The 20,773-nt window shown below is 40.3% G+C and overlaps 1 protein-coding gene across 1 annotated transcript in view; it reads left to right on the forward strand.

The window, feature by feature from the left end:
• The first annotated feature begins 4,161 nt into the window (after positions 1-4,161).
• Cd160 (CD160 molecule) overlaps positions 4,162-20,773 on the forward strand; it is a 35,709-nt gene continuing 19,097 nt past the window's right edge. The window contains exon 1 of the mRNA XM_074050609.1: positions 4,162-4,411. Coding sequence (XP_073906710.1) covers positions 4,280-4,411 — 132 coding nt within the window. The 5' untranslated portion in view covers positions 4,162-4,279. The remainder of the gene's footprint in view (positions 4,412-20,773) is intronic.

The raw sequence follows: 20,773 nt of genomic DNA on the forward strand, positions 1-20,773 counted from the left end.
CACCATAGCTGTGTTCTGTGTGGGGCCCTGGGCAGAACTGGGAGCAATGTTTGAAAGTAAAAGGCAATGAGAAGAAAAATTGTTTTCTTTTTGTTATTAGCATATATTACAGGAGGGATTTATTATGACACTTACCTATGTGATTAAAATATATTTTAATTAGATTCACTCCCTCCATCATTCTCCCTCATCCCCCTCCTCCTTCTTAGAACAGGTTTAATTATTTTATTTTATACACAAATATAAAATATATCCACCAGAGTGAATCTAATTAAGGTGCCGCTCACTGGTACCCACCCAGACAGAACCTGTTTTGCCTTCTTGTTCTTCATTTTTTAAGTGTACATTGATTGTTCAAGAGAGTTTCACCTTGGTATTTAGACATGTCTACATCATGCTTTAATCAGATTTTATTACTTACTCTTTCTTTGTCACCCTGAACCCCTAGTTTTCAACAGCTTACAGTGCATCATTTTATATTGTCTTCATATACAGATGCAATACAATGTGTTTCATTATTTTTCACTAGCAATCTCTTGCCTCTCCCACCTCCCTATAGTCCCTTCAGATAGACTTAATCATGGTCTCCCTCTCTCTCATATATATATGATGTATATGTATGTATGTATATTTATGTGTACATTTATCTTATAGGTGTAGCTTCAACATATATGGGAAAATGTGACCTTTGACCTTCTGAGCCTGGCTTACTTTGCTTAACATGATGATCTCCAGTTCCATCAATTTACCTGCAAACAACATAATTTCATTCTTCTTTATGGTTGACTAGAACTCCATTGTGTATAAATACCACATTTTCTTCAGTCAGTTGCAGGGCATCTTGGCTGTTTCCACAGCTTGGCTGTAGTAAACAGTGCTGCAATAAACATGGGTGTACAAGTAGTTCTATTGTATCCTGGCTTATAGTCCTTCAGGTATATGCTCAGAAGTGGTATCACTGGGTCCTATGGTAGTTCTATTTTTAGTTTTTAGTTTTTTATTTTTTTTAATTTTTTTTAGTACTGGGGATTAAACCCAGGGCTTCAGGCATGCCAGGCAAGCACTCAATGACTACAGCCCCACCCCCTATTTTTAGTTTTTTAAGGAACCTCCACTGTTGCACTAATTTACATTCCCACCAGAAGTGTATAAGGGTTCCTTTTCCCCTGTGTCCTTACCAGAATTTGTTGTTGTTTGTGTTATTGACAGCCATTCTGACTGGAGTGAGGTGAAATCTCCATGTCGTTTAGATTTGCATTTCTTTTATGGGCAAGGATGTTGAGCATTTCTTCATGTGTTTACTGGCCATTTATATTAGGAAGAAGAATTTTTATGAAATTGGAAGTGTTCAACAAAGAATATCAGATGGGGACTTTGGGTGGCAGTGACCTGCACACCATGAGATTGCAAGGACTGTCACAGCAGCAGTAGCGACTGAAACATGTTAGGAAGACAACTTCTTGGCCCAGAAGGCAGATAACTCTGGGGCTGGGACAGCCAGGTATATTTTATGAGCCCTCCTGGTGATTCAGACACACACTCAAGTTTGAGAAGCACCGGCATGGACTTTTCTGCAGCGATTGCTCTAATAGACTAATGTAGCCCTTCTACTTCTGAAAGCCACAATTCTTCAGAAGATAAAAATGTGATTTACCATTCAATCAGTCTTCTTATTTTTTTAAGTTGACTTCTTACTACTAGTATCTTGAAAGCAATATATTATTTCCTAAATCTCAGAACTGGACAAATAATAAATATTTGGGAGGCTATGGGCAAAGGGCCACCCCAGCTGCCCCCACCAAGAGACAGCTTGTATTATGGCCACCTCAGTTGCTTCACTGGTTTCCAAAGTAGCCCTGTGTCCCTAGTCTGTGTTGGCTCATCTTGTCCCTCCACCTTAAAAACCCTAACCTTTTGAAATCCTAACTTCTGTAAAGATCCATTCAAATTTCACTTTGTCCACACAGAATACCTAACAGTTATCAGGCCTCCAGGGCCATCTCCCTCCCCTCCCTTTCCTCACTTCTTCCTGGGCTTTCATGTACTCCTGGGTATTTTCACAGAACTCAGCGCATTCTGCCTTATGCTTCAGTACAGTGTGGTCTCCCTGGGAACAGGCCCCAGGCTCAGTCAGTCCTATCAACCCACAGCACCCAGCACAAATAGCACTCAGTGAGAAGTGATCAAAGCAGCATTTTCAGAAAACTATGAATGCAACTGTTGGCAGGATGGACAGACATTTCATGCCTGGGGAGAAGGATGCCTTCTGTAATTCAATATCAGGCCTTGGCAGTCTTTGCAGAACTCTGAGGTTGTTAACTAATATGAAACCTGTATCTCTGCCAGGACTTAACTGACCCACCTGGGGACACACATAGCACTGCAAGCTTTAACTTCTCTTCATAAGCATAATAATCACCGATCTATATAGCTCCTGACTGATATAGAGTCCTGAGTGCCCTCATAGCAAAACTTCTGGGTACCCCAAGGAGATAAGCACAGACAAGTCTCCATCTTAAGGAACAGAGAGGTCCTAGGTTTGTTTGATCACTATCACAGACAGCAGATAAGGACACTGGGAAACCAGAGACCAGGCCCTCTTTAGTGGTTTATGTCTGAGGTGCCAGATGACCTGTGGTGAGAGACATGGAAATGAGGTAAAAGACTCCTCTTCCCAACATGGGTTCCCATTCCTAAGCTCCTGGAATTCTCATTGTGCCATGAAAGCTGAACACTTTGATGGGTAGGAGACATAGCTGAAGTCTGTCTCATCTGATGAAGGTTTTGGTGAGGCTGAGAGGTCTCAAACCCTGCAGCACTTTGCTGCTTTTAGAACCACAGACTAATAGGAATAACAAGAGTGAGTAAATTAGTCATGAAAAATTGTCTCAACCCCCTTCTTATGACACCTCCTCAAGCTTCTGGGTAGCCTGGCACTAGCTGGCAATCACAACAGGTATTTGCCCCAGAACCATGGGGCTTCCTGTTGCATTGGGTTTCCTCTGGTGCAGAGCCTGGCCCAACATTGCAGGGCTTAGAACTCAGCGCTTTTAATTCTCAAACCAATGCATAGAATTTAGGAATAATTATTGCCGTCTCCCTGACCATCAAAGACCTTGAAGAGATTGTACCAACTAGAGATGAGTAGGGAAATAAGATCAGTAAGCCATACTCCCACCCCCACACCCACAGGACCACTTTGTCTGCTCCGACTCCTTGTCTCCCCTGAACACTCCATTTCTCTCCAGCCTCCTTGACAGCTCCCTGCCCTTCTTCCCCTTCAGCCTGGAGCAGCTCTGTTCTCTCTTTCCTACTCCTAGTCAAAACTTATTCTCAGTGGATTATGCCTATAATCCTAGCTATTTGGGAGGCTAAGATCAGGATTGTGGTTCAAGGTCAGCCTGGGCAGAGAGTTCTCAAGATTTCATCTTAACCAATGGCTGGGCGTGGTAACTCAAGCATGTCATCCTAGCTACTTGGGAGGCTGGTTCCAAGCCAGCCTGGACAAAAAGCAAGACCTTATCTCTAAAATAACCAGAGCCAAAAAAAAGGTTGGGATGTGGCTCAAGCAGTGTGGTGCTTGCCTAACAAGTGCAAAGCCTTGAGTTCAAACTACAATGTCACCACATACACAAAAGAAACCTACTCTTGGGTTGGCAGAGTGGCTCATGTAGTAGAGCACTGCCTAGCAAGCATGGAGCCCTGAAATCAAACCCCACTACCACCAAAAAAAAAAACCTACTCTCGGGAAAAGACTTGGCTCCTTTCTCTTATACATTCTGTTCTTCCATCTTGTTGTATTATCAGTCCTATTCTTATGATGAATTGTCAAGTGAAAAATTTCAAGGGGTGCTTTTTCTCAGTCCTCTCATCATGTTGAGCTATGCCTAATATCCAAAAAAAGAGAAATAAATGGAGAAGGAGGGGGTGGAAAGAAAGTAGGGGGATTCATAATTGGGGTGGAGAAAAGAGAAGCAGGAAGAACCGCTGCTGCTAAATATCTACCCTGTGGTTTTCAAAAACCAAGGGTGAAAGTAGTGAAGTCATGTCAGTGACGGAAGTGGGGAGACAGGTTTTTAACAAAATCAAAAACTGTTTAACGGCTGAGAGCTCAATCAACGTGAGCAAGAAAGAAGAGCTTCGGTCCTGAGGTAAAGCAGTCTCTCGGGAACATGTGCTCTAGGCAAGGGGGGGTTGGGGGGGATGGAATGGTTTACAGAACTGCCCAGGTGAGGACAAGCTTCGAGGGAAGCCACTGAGAAAATGCTTCTTGAAGGAAATGTCTTCTGCCCTCAGAAGCCTGGAGAAGGGTGGTTACTTGTGCCAGATGGTTTGGTATGCCCTCCCTTTTCATGGACTTTCAGAGATCCTGGCCCCTTTCAAACACCGTGTTCGTGGAAGGAAAGTCCAAGTGAGTACTTGCATGAGCTTTATGTGACAGAGTCTAACTCCCTTCAGCTATTCTAAGTCCCCATTGGGGCTCATGGGGAGGGGAGGTGGATGAATGACAAAGTGGAATTTTTGTAAATAAAACAGAGATAAAGAATTACTAGAAGAAAGATACTAAGGTTTGGATCAACCCTCTGTTGGGTGGCCTGGGACAAGCCACTAAAATCCACAGAGCTGGCCCTTTGAGGCACCTCTGAGGGAAGTTCATGTGTCAGTTGGCAAGTGCTGTTGCTGATACAAGGGCAGTTTTGAGCCACTAGTGTGGTTTTGGCAGACTAAACCTAGAAATTGCAGGGTAAAAATAATACGCTAGCAATGAAGTTCAGTTTCAGAGTTATATGTCTCAGTGGGAAGAACTTTCACCTAAGTATAGGAGACCTAGTTACCTGCAGGAGTTCTTAGCCAGGAGTTCATGAGCCTCCAAGATTTATTCATGGAATTTGTTAATTTGGGGGGGTAGAAAAATACATCTTTATTTTCACCAACCTCTAATTGAAAGTTAACATTTGGGTCAATTATAAATGTAGGCAACAAACCACAATAGAATCTGTCATCAGTAGAAATCATAGATATTTTCAAATCTCCTTCTAGGTGCTACAGAGTTCTCCAGATGTCATTTATACTCATTACTACCAATAAATTTATAGTAGTTATTAAACTAATTCTTGATCTAAAAAGCATCCATCACACATCCTTCCAGTTCTGACAACTTTCTCCATAGAATGTGTTTCCTTTGTTACCCTATGTATTCCTTTTTTTCAACTTTTACTTACATTTATTTTATGTTGAATTTATTCCTGTGCCGTAAGTTTTGTTTCTTCAGTTTCTTCTGGGATATCTTTTTCTTCTGCGCAACCTTCTCTTCTGGTTTAGGAAGGATTTGCTCCTTTTCAGTGAAGATCATCTCAGTGTGGCAGGGAGCCCTAAGCTCATAAGTAACAATGGTGCATCTGAGGTACTGTGTTCACCTGGATGCTCAATGACTAGAGAGTCTATATCTAAACCCTCTGCATTACTCTCTGTATTTTTAAGCATGGGCAGTAAAACTTAAGTAGTCTTTTTGATCCACTGACCCTGTGTTCTACCCCACTGTTTGGCCTAGGCAAACCTAGCAACTCCACCATTGTAATGCTGGACTGGCACACACTACTTCTTCAGTGACATCTTTCAGATACATGGTGGCTTTTCAGATATGCATACTCCATACTCCTGGTGACCTAGGCAGTTTCTAAAGTGTTCTTAAAGTGAACACAAAGATTTAAACTTCTTGATGTGCATGATTTTATGGGATTTCCTGGGTCAAGAGAGTAGCAGACAATTTTCACAGCTCACCTCAGGCTCCTTACAGGAAGAGAAGTCATTTTAAATAATTTTTCAATGTTATTTGAGAAGGTTCCACGTGCTTTACCAGACCACCAAGAGTTCATGGCCCACCTGAGCTAAGGCTAAGATGGTCTGCTTCAGCATGCTGACAGCGGCCAGAGCAGAAGCCTGGTAACAGCAAAGGAGAGCTCCAGGGGCCTCCCAGCCCTAAATTGGGTGTCTTTCAATTCTTGTTCTACATTAAGGTTGTAGAAATTTTAAAAAGAGCCCCTTCACAGTCATAAAGGAGATCTCATCTCTGGGTCTGGGCCTCTTCCTTATTTTTGTAGATCTGTCACAGAGGTATTTGTGGAACAGAGGGACATTTCAGCCCCTCTGAGAAGTTAAATCTGGCTTTGGTAGGAGATTTCCATATTTCCCAGAAACTGGACAAAACTTGAACTGTTACACATTCCCATGGAAGGATGGAGTTTTCAACAGGAGAAACAAGGTTAACCAAAGTGTCTGGGATCTAATGAAAACTGGATTTGGAACCCAGAATCCTGGAGGTCACTCAAAAGGGGAGCAGGGCTTTTATTGGGGTTCACAATCTCTGGGAACGCTTTCCCTCCATCCTGGGAGCCTGTGAAGGCTGCGGCACCAGCACAATTCAAAAGGAAAGACTCAATCAGCACGCCCGTGTGTGGCATCTCCGAAGGGAGAGGGGACCTAACCCTGGCGTGTAATGGGCCCAGAAAATTCTCAAACTTCCCACGCTCCCACTTCTCCCTGCTAGAGAAGGCCAATTGCAGTTCAAAGCACAGGCCCAGTCCCCGGGACCCACCAGACCTGATCTTGCATCCCCCTCACTTCCTCTTCTGGCTTAGGCTTTCCCGGGCCAGTCCCCAACGCCCAACTCAGCGCCCTGTTAGCTCCGGAGCCGAAGGCAAGACCGGCTAAGCACGGGGAGTCACAGGATGGTCACTGCGGCTTCGGCTGGAACGCAGCGCCCTCTAGCGGTGCCACTTCGTATCACCGCGGGACGCTTCTCGCGAGCACCAACTTACTTCCCAGAGCATCCTTACTCCACGGTCCCTGCCTGCTCCCAGCGGTGCTGAAGGGCCCAACACAGATTTATACGCTCTGGTCCAACTTGGTCCTAGGTACCGGAAGCCCTGCCACTCCTGTGGAATGACCGGCTGCATGCATACTTTTGCATGCAGTCGCTGCCCTGCCCCTTCCTTCTGCCGCATCAGACCCTGAGGACACACGCCTAAAGAATCACGACCTTCTCAGCATCCCACAGCTGACCTGGACTAGAATCCGAGACACTGACTTTAGACAAGTCACAGGCCTCTTATCTGTATATTCACATGCTAAATTAATTCTAATAAGAACTAAACGACCATGTACGTGGATGTGCCGTGGACTTGATGAATTGCCTTCAATATGAGGACCCATAAAAATAACCATGGCTAACATTTATTGAGCCCTCACTATATGGCAAGCAGTATGCTAAGTAGTTTACATAGCTTACCTCACTTAACCTGTGTTAAGAGAATATTCCTATCTTTATTTTATAGATCAATAACTCGTTTTCAGAGAGGTTAAGAAATTTCTCAACATTACACTGTAATAAATGTCAAAGCCAGCTTTCAAACCTGGTCTGACTCTAAGAATACATTTGCCCACCACAGTAAGACTTAGGCTCCTGTTGTTTTCATGATCTGTTTGCACCCTGTGGTGTGTCACATGCCATAGACACTTGGTGTTTGTCAGTTGTGTTCATTTGTCAAGGACTAAGCATAAGATTTGATCCAGGAGCCTAAGCAACTCGCCTGTGTCGCATAACTGTTGGGTTTTAGGACCAGGATTTGAACACAGTCTCACTCTAGAGTCTCTGTGTTTTAACCATGGCCCTGAGCTGGATGAACACTTGCAATCTTTTATCTTCTTCTTCAAATCAATTGATACTTTGTAGCTGGACACCAAGCATAGCACTAAACATTTAATATTTTTGTTTCCACTCACCAGGGCATTTGCTGCAGACACTGTGCAGCACAAAGGTGTGGCAACACTGGAGAAGGAGCAAGAAGTTGACGCTAGGGAAGAGTAAGGGGCCATATTGCTGGGCTGCTGCTGGAATTTGTATTAGAGTGGTGGGGGCACTGGGATTTGAACTCAAAGCTTTACACTTGCAAGGCAGGTGCTTTATCACTTGAGCCACACCTCCAGCCCAGGGATTGCATCAGCTTTTTGCCCAGGCTGCCCTTGAACCGTGATCCTCCCCAACTCAGCCTCCTAATTAGGTAAGATTACAGGAATAAACCACCAGTGCCCTGCATAAATATAGGGAAAATTAACAATAATCTCTACTTAGATTTTACTTCATGTTCTTTAATAGAATTTCACAGTGTTTTTATCCTACAGGTCTTATTAGAAATTTTACTATATTTTTTCCTGGGTAGTCTATGGAAGGTGGTTGTTACTCTTTTGAATGGGTTTCTTTCTTTTATTATTTGACTACTAATTTTTCTAGGAAAATTCATAATTTTATGTGTCCATTTTATAAGTGATCACCTTGTTTGTGTTTAATTACTTATACAATATACATTAATTTGTCATTTCATATAAATTATAATTACATAATTCTGTAGTATATTCCATGCATATGCCATAATTTCTTCAACCATTTTCTTAACAATGGTTCATGTTTCTAATTTTGTTGACATTATAAACAATGCTGCATATATTCTACACTTATGCTCTTTTTATTATTCATTTATTCACATGTGCATACATTGTATGGATCATTTCTACCCCTGCTCCCCGCTCCCACCCTCTACCCCCACCTCCCTCGCTTCCAGGTAGAACCTGTTCTGCCCTTATTTCTAATTTTGTTGAAGAGAAGACATTAGCATAATAAGAAAGACAAAGCGTTTTTGCTAGTTGAGTTAAGGATAGCTATACAGAGAGATTCCTAGCATTGCTTCCATGTACAAATGTGTTACAACCCAAGTTGATTCATCTCTAACTGACCTCTGTTGCTTTAAGGTTTCTGTATTAGTTCCTCTGGAGTGGGGACATCAAACACGTTCAAGTTTTGGGTTTTCTACCTATCATCATACCTCCCATATGTGCTCTCCCCTTGTCATGTGATCCAAGTCCAACCACATTGCTGCATTTGCCCTAGATCTAAAGTCCACATATGAGGGAGAAAATATGATTTTTGGTCTTCTGAGCCTGGCTAACCTCGCTCAGGATGATGTTCTCCAGTTCCATCCATTTACGTGGGAATGATAAGATTTCATTCTTCTTCATGGCTGAGTAAAACTCCATTGTGTATAAATACCACATTTTCTTAATCCATTCATCAGTAGTGGGGCATCTTGGTTGTTTCCATAACTTAGCTACTGTGAATAGTGCTGCATTGAACATGGGTGTGCAGGTGCCTCTGGAGTAACCTGTGTTGCATTCCTTTGGGTATATCCCTAGGAGTGGGATTGCTGGATCATATGGCAGCAATATGTTTAGATTTTTAAGAAGCCTCCAAATTTTTTTCCAGAGTGGTTGCACTAGCTTGCATTCCCACCAGCAGTGTACGAGAGTTCCTTTTTTTCCCCACCAGCAGTGTACGAGGGTTCCTTTTTCCCCACATTCTTGCCAACACCTGTTGTTGGTGGTGTTTTTGATGAAGGCTATTCTAACAGGGGTGAGGTGGAATCTTAGTGTGGTTTTGATTTGCATTTCCTTCATGGTTAGAGATGGTGAGCATTTTTTCATGTGTTTTTTGGCCATTTGAATTTCTTCTTCTGAGAAAGTTCTGTCTAGTTCAGTTGCCCATTTCTTTATTTGTTCATTGATTTTGGGAGAGTTTCTTAAGTTCCCTGTATATTCTGATTATCAGTCCTTTGTCTGATGTGTAGCTGGCAAATATTTTCTCCCACTCTGTGGGTGGTCTCTTCAGTTTAGAGACCATTTCTTTTGTTGTGCAGAAGCTTTTTAATTTTATGAAGTTCCATTTGTCCATCCCTTCTCTTAGTTGCTGAGCTGCTGGGGTTCTAGTGAGGAAGTCCTTGCCTATACCTATTGCTTCCAGAGTGTTTCCTACTCCTTCCTGTACTAACTTTAGAGGTTTGGGTCTGATATTAAGGTCCTTGATCCATTTGAGTTGATACTAGTACAGGGTGATAAACATGGATCTAGTTTCAGTTTCTTGCAGATGGATAACCACTTTTCCCAGTAACATTTGTTGAAGAGGCTGTCTTTTCTCCATCATATATTTTTGGCAATTTTGTCAAAAATAAGGTGGGTATAGTTGTGTGGATTCATATTCCGGTCTTCTATTCTGTTCCACTGGTCTTCATGTCTGTTTTTGTGCTAGTACCATGCTGTTTTTATTGCTATTGCTTTGTAATATAGTTTGAAGTCAGGTATTGTGATACCTCCAGCATTGCTCTTTTTGCTGAATATTGCCTTGGCTATTTGCGGTCTCTTGTGTTTGTTTCCAAATGAACTTTAGGGTGGATTTTTCAATTTCTGTGATGAAAGTCATTGGGATTCTGATGGGAATTGCATTAAACATGTAGATTGCTTTTGGTAGTATAGCCATTTTTACTATGTTGATTCTACCAATCCATGAGCACAGGAGATCTTTCCATCTTCTGTAGTCTTCCTCAATCTCTTTCTTCAGGGGTTTGTAGTTCTCCTGGTAGAGGTCATTTACATCCTTTGTTAAGTTTACTCCTAGGTATTTGATTTTTTTGAGGCTATTGTAAATGGAATTGTTTCCATATATTCGTCTCAGTTTGTTTGTTATTGGTGTATAGAAAAGCTAATGATTTTTGTAAGTTGATTTTGTATCCTACCACCTTGCTATAGCTGTTTATGGTGTCTAGGAGTTTTTGGGTAGAGTTTTTTGGGTCTTTAAGGTATAGGATCATATCATCTGCAAATAGGGATATTTTGACCATTTCTTTACCTATTTGTATTCCTTTTATTTCTTCTTCTTTCCTAATTGCTCTGGCTAGGAATTCAGGACTATGTTGAATAGGAGTGGGGATAGTGAGCACCCTTGTCTCATTCCTGATTTTAGGGGAAATGGTTTCAGTTTTTCTCCATTAAGTATGATGTTGGCTGTAGGTTTGTCATATATAGCCTTTATAATGTTGAGGTACATTCCTTCTATTCCTAGTTTTCTTAGAGCTTTTATCATGAAGTGGTGTTGGATCTTGATGAAGGCTTTTTCTGCATCTCTTGAGATGATCAAGTGGTTTTTGTTTTTGCTTCTGTTTATGTGCTGTATTACATTTACAAATTTGTGTATGTTGAACTACCCCTGCATCCCTGGGATGAAGCCTACTTGATCATGGTGGATGATCTTTCTGATGTGTTGTTGGATTCGGTTTTCCATTATTTTATTGAGGAATTTTGCATTGACGTTCATTAAGGAAATTGGCCTATAGTTCTTCTTTTTGGAGGTGTCTTTGTCTGGTTTTGGGATGAGAGAAATATTGGCTGCATAAAATGAATTAGGCCTTTCTATTTCGTGGAGCAATTTAAGGAGGGTTGGTATTAGTTTTTCTTTAAATGTCTGATAGAATTCAGCAGAGAATCCATCAGGTCCCGGACTTTTTTTGGGGGGAGAGACTCTTTATTGATGATTCAATTTCATTTTGTGTTATAGATCTATTCAGGTGATTAATGTCCTCTTGGTTCAGTTTTGGATGGTCATAAGTATCTAGAAATCTGTCCATTTCTTCAAGATTTTCAAATTTATTAGAATATAGGTTCTCAAAGTAGTCTCTGACGATTTCCTGGATTTCCATGGTGTTTGTTGTTAACTCCTCTTTTGCATTTCTTTTTTTTTATTGTTTTATTATTCATATGTGCATACAAGGCTTGGGTCATTTCTCCCCCCTGCCCCCACCCCCCTCCCTTACCACCCACTCGGCCCCCTCCCTCTCTCTCCCACCCCCTCAATACCCAGCAGAAACTATTTTGCCCTTATCTCTAATTTTGTTGAAGAGAGAGTATAAGCAATAATAGGAAGGAACAAGTGTTCCTGGTTGAGATAAGGATAGCTATACAGGGAGTTGACTCACATTAATTTCCTGTACGTGTGTGTTGCCTTCTAGTTTAATTCTTTTTGATCTAACCTTTTCTCTAGTTCCTGGTCCCCTTTTCCTATTGGCCTCAGTTGCTTTTAAGGTATCTGCTTTAATTTCTCTGCGTTAAGGGGAACAAATGCTAGCTACTTTTTTAGGTGTCTTACCTATCCTCACCCCTCCCTTGTGTGCTCTCGCTTTTATCATGTGCTCAAAGTCCAATCCCATTGTTGTGTTTGCCCTTGATCTAATGTCCACATATGAGGGAGAACATACAATTTTTGGTCTTTTGGGCCAGGCTAACCTCACTCAGAATGATGTTCTCCAATTCCATCCATTTACCAGTGAATGATAACATTTCATTCTTCTTCATGGCTGCATAAAATTCCATTGTGTATAGATACCACATTTTCTTAATCATTCGTCAGTGGTGGGGCATCTTGGCTGTTTCCATAACTTGGCTATTGTGAATAGTGCCACAATAAACATGGGTATGCAGGTGCCTCTGGAGTAACCTGTGTCACAGTCTTTTGGGTATATCCCCAAGAGTGGTATTGCTGGATCAAATGGTAGATCAATGTCTAGCTTTTTAAGTAGCCTCCAAATTTTTTCCCAGAGTGGTTGTACTAGTTTACATTCCCACCAACAGTGTATGAGGGTTCCTTTTTCCCCACATCCTCGCCAACACCTGTTGTTCGTGGTGTTGCTAATGATGGCTATTCTAACAGGGGTGAGGTGGAATCTTAGTGTGGTTTTAATTTGCATGTCCTTTATTGCTAGAGATGGTGAGCATTTTTTCATATGTTTTTTGGCCATTTGAATTTCTTCTTTTGAGAAAGTTCTGTTTAGTTCACTTGCCCATTTCTTTATTGGTTCATTAGTTTTGAGAGAATTTAGTTTCTTAAGTTCCCTGTATATTCTGATTATCAGTCCTTTGTCTGATGTGTAGCTGGCAAATATTTTCTCCCACTCTGTGAGTGTTCTCTTCAGTTTAGAGACCACTTCTTTTGATGAACAGAAGCTTTTTAGTTTTATGAGGTCCCACTTATCTATGCTATCTCTTAGTTGCTGTGCTGCTGGGGTTTCGTTTAGAAAGTTCTTGTCTATACCTACTAACTCCAGAGTATTTCCTACTCTTTCCACTATCAACTTTAGAGTTTGGGGTCTGATATTAAGATCCTTGATCCATTTTGAGTTAATCTTGGTATAGGGTGATATACATGGATCTAGTTTCAGTTTTTTGCTGACTGCTACCCAGTTTTCCCAGCAGTTTTTGTTGAAGAGGCTGCTAACTCTCCATCGTATATTTTTAGCTCCTTTGTCAAAGACAAGTTGGTTATAGTTGTGTGGCTTCATATCTGGGTCCTCTATTCTGTTCCACTGGTCTTCATGTCTGTTTTTGTGCCAGTACCATGCTGTTTTATCGTTATTGCTTTGTAATATAGTTTGAAGTCAGGTATTGTGATACCTCCTGCATTGTTCTATTGACTGAGTATTGCCTTGGCTATTCATGGCCACTTGTGTTTCCATATATATTTCATAGTAGATTTTTCAATCTCTTTAATGAATGTCATTGGAATTTTGATGGGAATTGCATTAAACATGTAGATTACTTTGGGGAGTATAGACATTTCTACTATGTTGATTCTACCAATCCATGAGCATGGGAGATCTTTCCACTTTCTATAGTCTTCTTCAATCTCTTTCTTCAGAAGTGTATAGTTTTCCTTGTAGAGGTCATTCACGTCTTTTGTTAGGTTTACACCTAGGTATTTGATTTTTTTTAAGGCTATTGTAAATGGAATTGTTTTCATACATCCTTTTTCAGTTTGCTCATTGTTAGTGTATAGACATGCTAATGATTTTTCTATGTTGATTTTAGATCCTGCTACCTTGCTATAGCTATTGATGATGTCCAGGAGCTTCTGAGTTGAGTTTTTTGGGTCTTTAAGGTATAGGATCATGTCATCTGCAAATAGGGATATTTTGACAGTTTCTTTACCTATTTGTATTCCTTTTATTCCTTCTTCTTCTTGCCTAATTGCTCTGGCTAGGAATTCCAGTACTATGTTGAATAAGAGTGGAGATAGTGGGCATCCTTGACTGGTTCCTGATTTTAGAGGGAATGGTTTCAGTTTTTCTCCATTAAGTATAATGCTGGCTGTAGGTTTGTCATATATAGCTTTTATAATGTTGAGGAACTTTCCTTCTATTCCTAGTTTTCTTAGAGCTTTTATCATGAAATGATGTTGGATCTTATCAAAGGCTTTTTCTGCATCTATTGAGATGATCAAGTGGTTTTTGTCTTTGCTTCTGTTAATGTAGTTTATTTTCGTATGTTGAACCACCCCTGCCTTCCTGGGATGAAGCCTACTTGGTTGTGGTGAATAATCTTTTTGATGTGTTGTTGAATTTGGTTTGCCATTATTTAGTTGAGGATTTTTGCGTCAATGTTCATTAAGGAGTTTGGCCTATAGTTCTCCTTTTTGGAGGTGTCTTTGCCTGGTTGTGGGATAAGTGTAATACTGGCTTCATAACATGTGTTAGGCAGTTTTCCTTCCCTTTCTATTTCGTGGAACAGTTTAAAGAGAGTTGGTATCAGTTCTTCTTTAAAGGTCTGATAGAATTCAGCAGAGAATCCATCAGGTCCTGGACTTTTCTTTTTGGGGAGACTCTTGATTGCTGCTTCAATTTCATTTTGTGTTATAGATCTATTCAGGTGATTAATTTCCTCTTGGTTCAGTTTTGGATGATCATATGTATCTAGAAATCTGTCCATTTCTTTAAGATTTTCAAATTTATTTGAATATAGGTTCTCGAAGTAGTCTCTGATGATTTCCTGGACTTCCATGGTGTTTGTTGTTATCTCCCCTTTTGCATTCCTAATTCTACTAATTTGGGTTTTTTCTCTCCTCATTTTAGTCAGGTTTGCCAGGGGTCTATCGATCTTGTTTATTTTTTCAAAGAACCAACTTTTTGTTTCATTAATTCTTTGTATGGTTTTTTTGGTTTCTATTTCGTTGATTTCAGCTCTTATTTTTATTATTTGTCTCCTTCTATTTGTTTTGGGATTTGCTTGTTCTTGTTTTTCTAGGAGTTTGAGATGTATCATTAGGTCATTGATTTGGGATGTTTCAGTCTTTTTAATATATGCACTCATGGCTATAAACTTTCCTCTCAAGACTGCCTTAGCTGTGTCCCATAGGTTCCGGTATTTTGTGTTTTCACTTTCATTGACTTCCAGGAACTTTTTAATTTCCTCTTTTATTTCATCGATGACCCATTGTTCATTAAGTAATGAGTTATTTAGTTTCCAGCTGTTTGCATGTTTTTTGTCTTTACTTTTGTTGTTGAGTTCTACTTTTACTGCATTGTGATCAGATAGTATGCATGGTATAATTTCTATTTTCTTCTATTTGCTGAGACTTGCTTTGTGCCCTAGGATATGATCTATTTTGGAGAAGGTTCCATGGGCTGCTGAGAAGAATGTATATTGTGTAGAAGTTGGATGAAATGTTCTGTAGACATCAACTAGGTCCATTTGATCTATTGTATATTTTAGATCTTGGATTTCTTTATTGGTTTTTTGTTTGGATGACCTATCTATTGATGATAATGGGGTGTTAAATTCTCCCACAACCACTGTGTTGGCGTTAATATATGCTTTTAGGTCTTTCAGGGTATGTTTGATGAAATTGGGTGCGTTGACATTGGGTGCATACAGGTTGATAATTATTAATTCCTTTTGGTCTATTTCCCCTTTTATTAGTATGGAATGTCCTTCTTTATCTCAATGTAGGTTTGATCAATGTAGGTTTGAAGTCTACTTTGTCAGAGATAAGTATTGCTACTTCTGCTTGTTTTCGGGGGCCATTGGCTTGGTAAATCTTCTTCCAGCCTTTCATCCTAAGCATATGCTTATTTCTGTCAGTGAGATGAGTCTCCTGTAAGCAACAAATTGTTGGATCTTCCCTTTTAATCCATTTCATCAAACGGTGCCTTTTGATGGGTGAATTAAATCCGTTAACATTAAGTGTTAGTACTGATAGGTATGTGGTGATTTCTGTCATTTAGTTGTCTTAGTTGTTTGAAGGTTTGATTGTGTGTACCTAATTTGAAGTTACTCTCTACTGTCTTGCTTTTTCTTTTCCTGTTGTTTGGTGCTGCCTGTCTTTTCATGGTTAAGTTGGGTTTCACTTTCTGTGTGCAGAATCCCTTGAAGAATCTTTTGTAGTGGTGGCTTTGTGGTCACATATTGCTTTAGTTTCTGCTTATCATGGAAGACTTTTATTGCTCCATCTATTTTGAATGATAGTTTTGCTGGGTAGAGTATCCTGGGGTTGAAGTTATTTTCATTCAGTGCCCAGATCTCACCCCACACTCTTCTTGCTTTTAATGTTTCTGTTGAGAAGTCTGCTGTCATTTTGATGGGTTTACCTTTATATGTTACTTGTTTTTTCTGTCTTACAGCCTTCAATATTCTTTCCCTAGTTTCTGAACTTGTTGTTTTAATGATGATATGTCGTGGGGTAGTTCTATTTTGATCTGGTCTGTTTGGTGTCCTGGAGGCCTCTTGCACCTGTATGGGAATATCTTTCTCTAAATTTGGGAAATTTTCCGTTATTATTTTGTTGAATATATTATGCATTCCCTTCGTTTGCACCTCTTCTCCTTCTTCGATGCCCATGATTCTCAAGTTTGGTCTTTTGATGGAGTCGGTGAGTTCTTGCATTTTCTTTTCACAGGTCTTGAGTTGTTTAATTAATAGTTCTTCGGGTTTTCCTTTAATTACCATTTCATCTTCAAGTTCTGAGAGTCTGTCTTCTGTTTGTTCTATTTTGCTGGATTGGCCTTCCATTTTGTTTTGCAGTTCTGTTTCGTTCTTTTTTCTGAGGTTTTCCATATCCTGGGTGGTTTCCCCTTTTATGTTGTCTATTTTTGTCCTGAGTTCATTTATCTGTTTATTTTTCGTGTTCTCTGTTTCACTTTGGTGTTTATACAGTGCTTCTATGGTTTCCTTTATTTCTTCTTTTGCTTTTTCAAATTCTCTATTTTTGTTGTCTTGGAATTTCTTGAGTGTCTCCTGTACATTTTGGTTGACCCTATCCAGTATTATCTCTATAAAATTCTCATTGAGTACCTGTAGTATGTCTTCTTTTAAATTATTCTTGTGGGCTTCATTGGATCCTTTGGCATAGTTTATCTTCATTTTGTTGGAGTCTGGATCTGAGTATCTGTTTTCTTCATTCCCCTCTGGTTCCTGTACTAATTTTTTGCTGTGGGGAAACTGGTTTTCCTGTTTTTTCTGTCTTCCTGTCATTGACTTTGGTGTTGTTACTGTCCCTGTACTGTGTGCACTTAAGTATTTTCTAGCTTGTAATAATAACAATGGTGATATTTAGAATGGAAGGGTGAGCAGAGATGGAAAGCAAGAAGTTAAAGAAAAGGGAAAAACAAATAAACAGACAAGAAGGAGAAAACAGAACAAGGAATCAGACAAGAAAGTTTCAAAGGTATAAACAGGGAGCATTAGTGTACTAATCAACAGTAAGCTGAACAGGCATTAGAGAGACAGAGAGAGGATTGAAAATAAAAATAAAAAAAATAAAGATAAGAATAAAAATAAAAAATAAGTAAATGAAAGAAATATACATATAAAAATGAAATGAAAAATAGAAAATTAAAAAAAAAAACCAAAAAACCTCCAAGTTCAAATGCAATGAAGTTTCAGTCTTAATAATTTGGGTGTCCGTCTCAGTCTTCAATCCTGGAGATGGTGCCTCAGATGTTGTTCTGTAGTTGTCTCATCAAAGGGGATGCATAAAGTAGAAAAAAACTACACACACACACACACACACAAAAAAAACCCACCAAGTGTCCGAAGTTGAAATGCAATACAGTTTCAGTAAGTTTTTCGGCATGCAGGTGTAATTCGGTTGTTCTCTCATCAAAGGTAGGGAGAAAAAGAGAAAAAAAAAAGAGTCTGGAGACAGTTCTGAGAATGGTATCTGCAGCTGTGGCTTGCCTGCCTGCTGCTGTCAGCCTGCTGTTGCTGGAGGCGTTATTTATGCAGATCTCTGGGGTGAGCTTAGCACTCACCTGGCCCAGCAGGCTTTGTTTACTCAGAGTTCTCCTGTGCGTGAGCCTCTGCTATAAGCTTTCCCCTTTCCAAGCACACTGGGGAAGGTGACACTACACCCACATTCTCAGGCCCGCATGTTTATTTACAGTTCATGTGGGAAGTGGGTCATCCCCTCCTCTCCTGTGCAGTTTTCCTCCCACCGCCACTTTTACAAGCTTTCCTGCTCCTGATTACTGGGCGGTGCTGCTGCTCCTGCCAGCCGCCATGTTTGTTTGCAGTTCCTGTGGGAAGTGGGTCTTTCCCCCTCTCCTGTGGAGTTTTCCTCCCTCTGCCACTCTCACAAGCTTTCCCGCTCCTGGTTGCTGGGCGCGCGCCCCCCGCTCCCGCTGGAGCCTCTCCTGCCCACCTGGCTTGTTTATTTACAGTCCCGGGAAGGATTCTCTTCCCCCAATCTTTGGCGCTCAGTGCGCCCCACCCTCTTTCCCATGTGTCTTTATTGTTCTTATTGCTTATTAGTTAGTTTCTCTTTTTTTTCCCTGGGTGGAGGTCGGTCTGTCCGGGGGGCCTATGCTGCTCTGGCCCAGGCTTGTCTGTGGGAGTACCGCGGTACCGCGAAGCTCACCTTGTCCGCATCTTCCCAAGCCGTCTGGGCACGGGCGACTGGCAGCCCGGGGGCCCTCCTTGTTTCTCCGTTTAACATGAAGTGGAGATTCTCTGCGCTGGCTGGAAGTGTGGAGGGGTCAAAGTTTTGCCTCTTCTCGGTGATTTTGCCTGCGAAGTGTGTCTCCAGCGTCTCTCCAAGATTTCACTATAGGAGGCACACTTTCTGCTTCCTCCCTCTAGCCGCCATCTTGGGATCCTCTTCTTGATCTGGAGGTGTAGGAAGAAACCCTTTTTGCATTTCTGATTTTAGTGATTTGGGTTTTTTCTCTCCTCATTTTAGTCAGGTTTGCCAGGGGTCTGTCAATCTTATTTATTTTTTCAAAGAACCAGCTTTTTGTTTCATTGATTCTTTGTAATTTTTTTTTTGTTTCTGTTTCATTGATTTCAGCCCTTATTTTTATTATTTCTCTCCTTCTTCTTCTTTTGGGTTTTGCTTGTTCTTGTTTTTCTAGGATTTTGAGATGTAGCATTAGGTCATTGATTTGAGATCTTTCTGACCTTTTAATATATTAAAAGCCATGCAACTCATGGCTATAAACTTTCCTCTTAGGACTGCCTTTGCTGTGTCCCATAGGTTCTGGTAGGTCATGTTTTCACTTTCATTAACTTACAGGAACCTTTAAATTTCCTCTTTTATTTCGTCAGTGACCCATTCCATTGATCATTGAGCAATGTGTTGTTCAGCTTCCAATTGTTTGCATGGTTTTTGCTGTTGTTTTTATTGATTTCTAGTTTTACTGCATTATAATCAGATAGAATGCATGGGATTATTTATATTTTCTTATATTTGCTGAGGCTTGCTTCATGCCCTAAGATATGATCAATTTTGGAGAAGGTTCCATGAGTTGCTGAGGAGAATGTATATTGTGCAGAAGTTGGATGAAATATTCTGTAGACATCAGCTAGGTCCATTTGATCTATGGTGTGATTTAGTTCTAGAATTTCTTTATTGATTTTTTGTTTGGATGACCTATCTATTGGTGATATGGGGGTATTAAAGTCTCCCATTACCACTGTGTTGAGTCTGTATATGTTTTTAGGTTCTTCAGAGTATGTTTGATGAAATTGGGTGCATATAGGTTGAGAATTGTTATTTCCTTTTGGTGTATTTCCCCTTTTATTAGTATGGAGTGTCCTTCTTTATCTCATTTGATCAATGTAAGTTTGAAGTCTACTTTGTCCAAGATAAGTATTGCTACCCCTGACTGTTTTGGGGGCCACTGGCTTGGTAATTCTTCTTCCAGCCTTTCACCCTAAGGCAGTTCTTGTTTCTGTCAATAAGATGGGTCTCCTGTAAGCAGCAGATTGTTGGATCTTCCTTTTTAACCCAGTTTGCCAAATGGTGTCTTTTGATGGGGGAATTAAGTCCATTAACATTCAGTGTTAGTATTGATAGGTATGTGGTGATTTCTGTCACTTAGTTGCCTTTGTTGTTTAAGAGTTTGATTGCGTGCAGCTAAATAAATGTTACTTTCTACTTTCTTGCCTTTTTTTCTCCTGTGGTTTGGTACTTCCTACCCCTTTATGGTTTTCTTTGATTTCACTTTCTGTGTGCAGAATTCCTTAAAGAATCTTTTGTAGTGGTGGCTTGGTGGTCATATATTGTTTTAGCTTCTGCTTATCATGGAAGACTTATTGCTCCATCTATTTTGAATGATAGTTTTGCTGGGTAGAGTATCCTAGAGTTGAAGTTATTTTCATTCAGTGCCTGGAAGACCTCACTCCATGCTCTTCTTGCTTTTAAGGTTTCTGCTGAGAAATCTGCTGTGATTTTGATGGGTTTACCTTTGTATGTTATTTTTTTTTCTTTCTTATAGCCTTCAATATTCTTTCTCTATTCTCTGTGCATGTTGTTTTAATGATAATATGTCATGGGGTAGTTCTATTTTGCTCGTCTGTTTGGTGTTCTGGAGGCTTCCTGTACTTGAATGGGCATAGTTTTCTCTATAATTGGGAAATTTTCTGTTATTATTTTGTTGCATATATTATGAATTCCTTTTGCTTGCACCTCTTCTCCTTCTTCAACACCCATGATTCTCAGGTTTGGTCTTTTGATGGAGTTGGTAAGTTCTTGCATGTTCCTTTCACAGGTCTTGAGTTGTCTGACTAATAGTTCTTCAGTTTTTCCTTTAATTTCCATTTCATCTTCAAGTTCTCAGATTCTGTCTTC

The sequence above is a fragment of the Castor canadensis genome, chromosome 12 (assembly GCF_047511655.1).
Source record: "Castor canadensis chromosome 12, mCasCan1.hap1v2, whole genome shotgun sequence".
Classification (NCBI taxonomy): domain Eukaryota; kingdom Metazoa; phylum Chordata; class Mammalia; order Rodentia; family Castoridae; genus Castor; species Castor canadensis.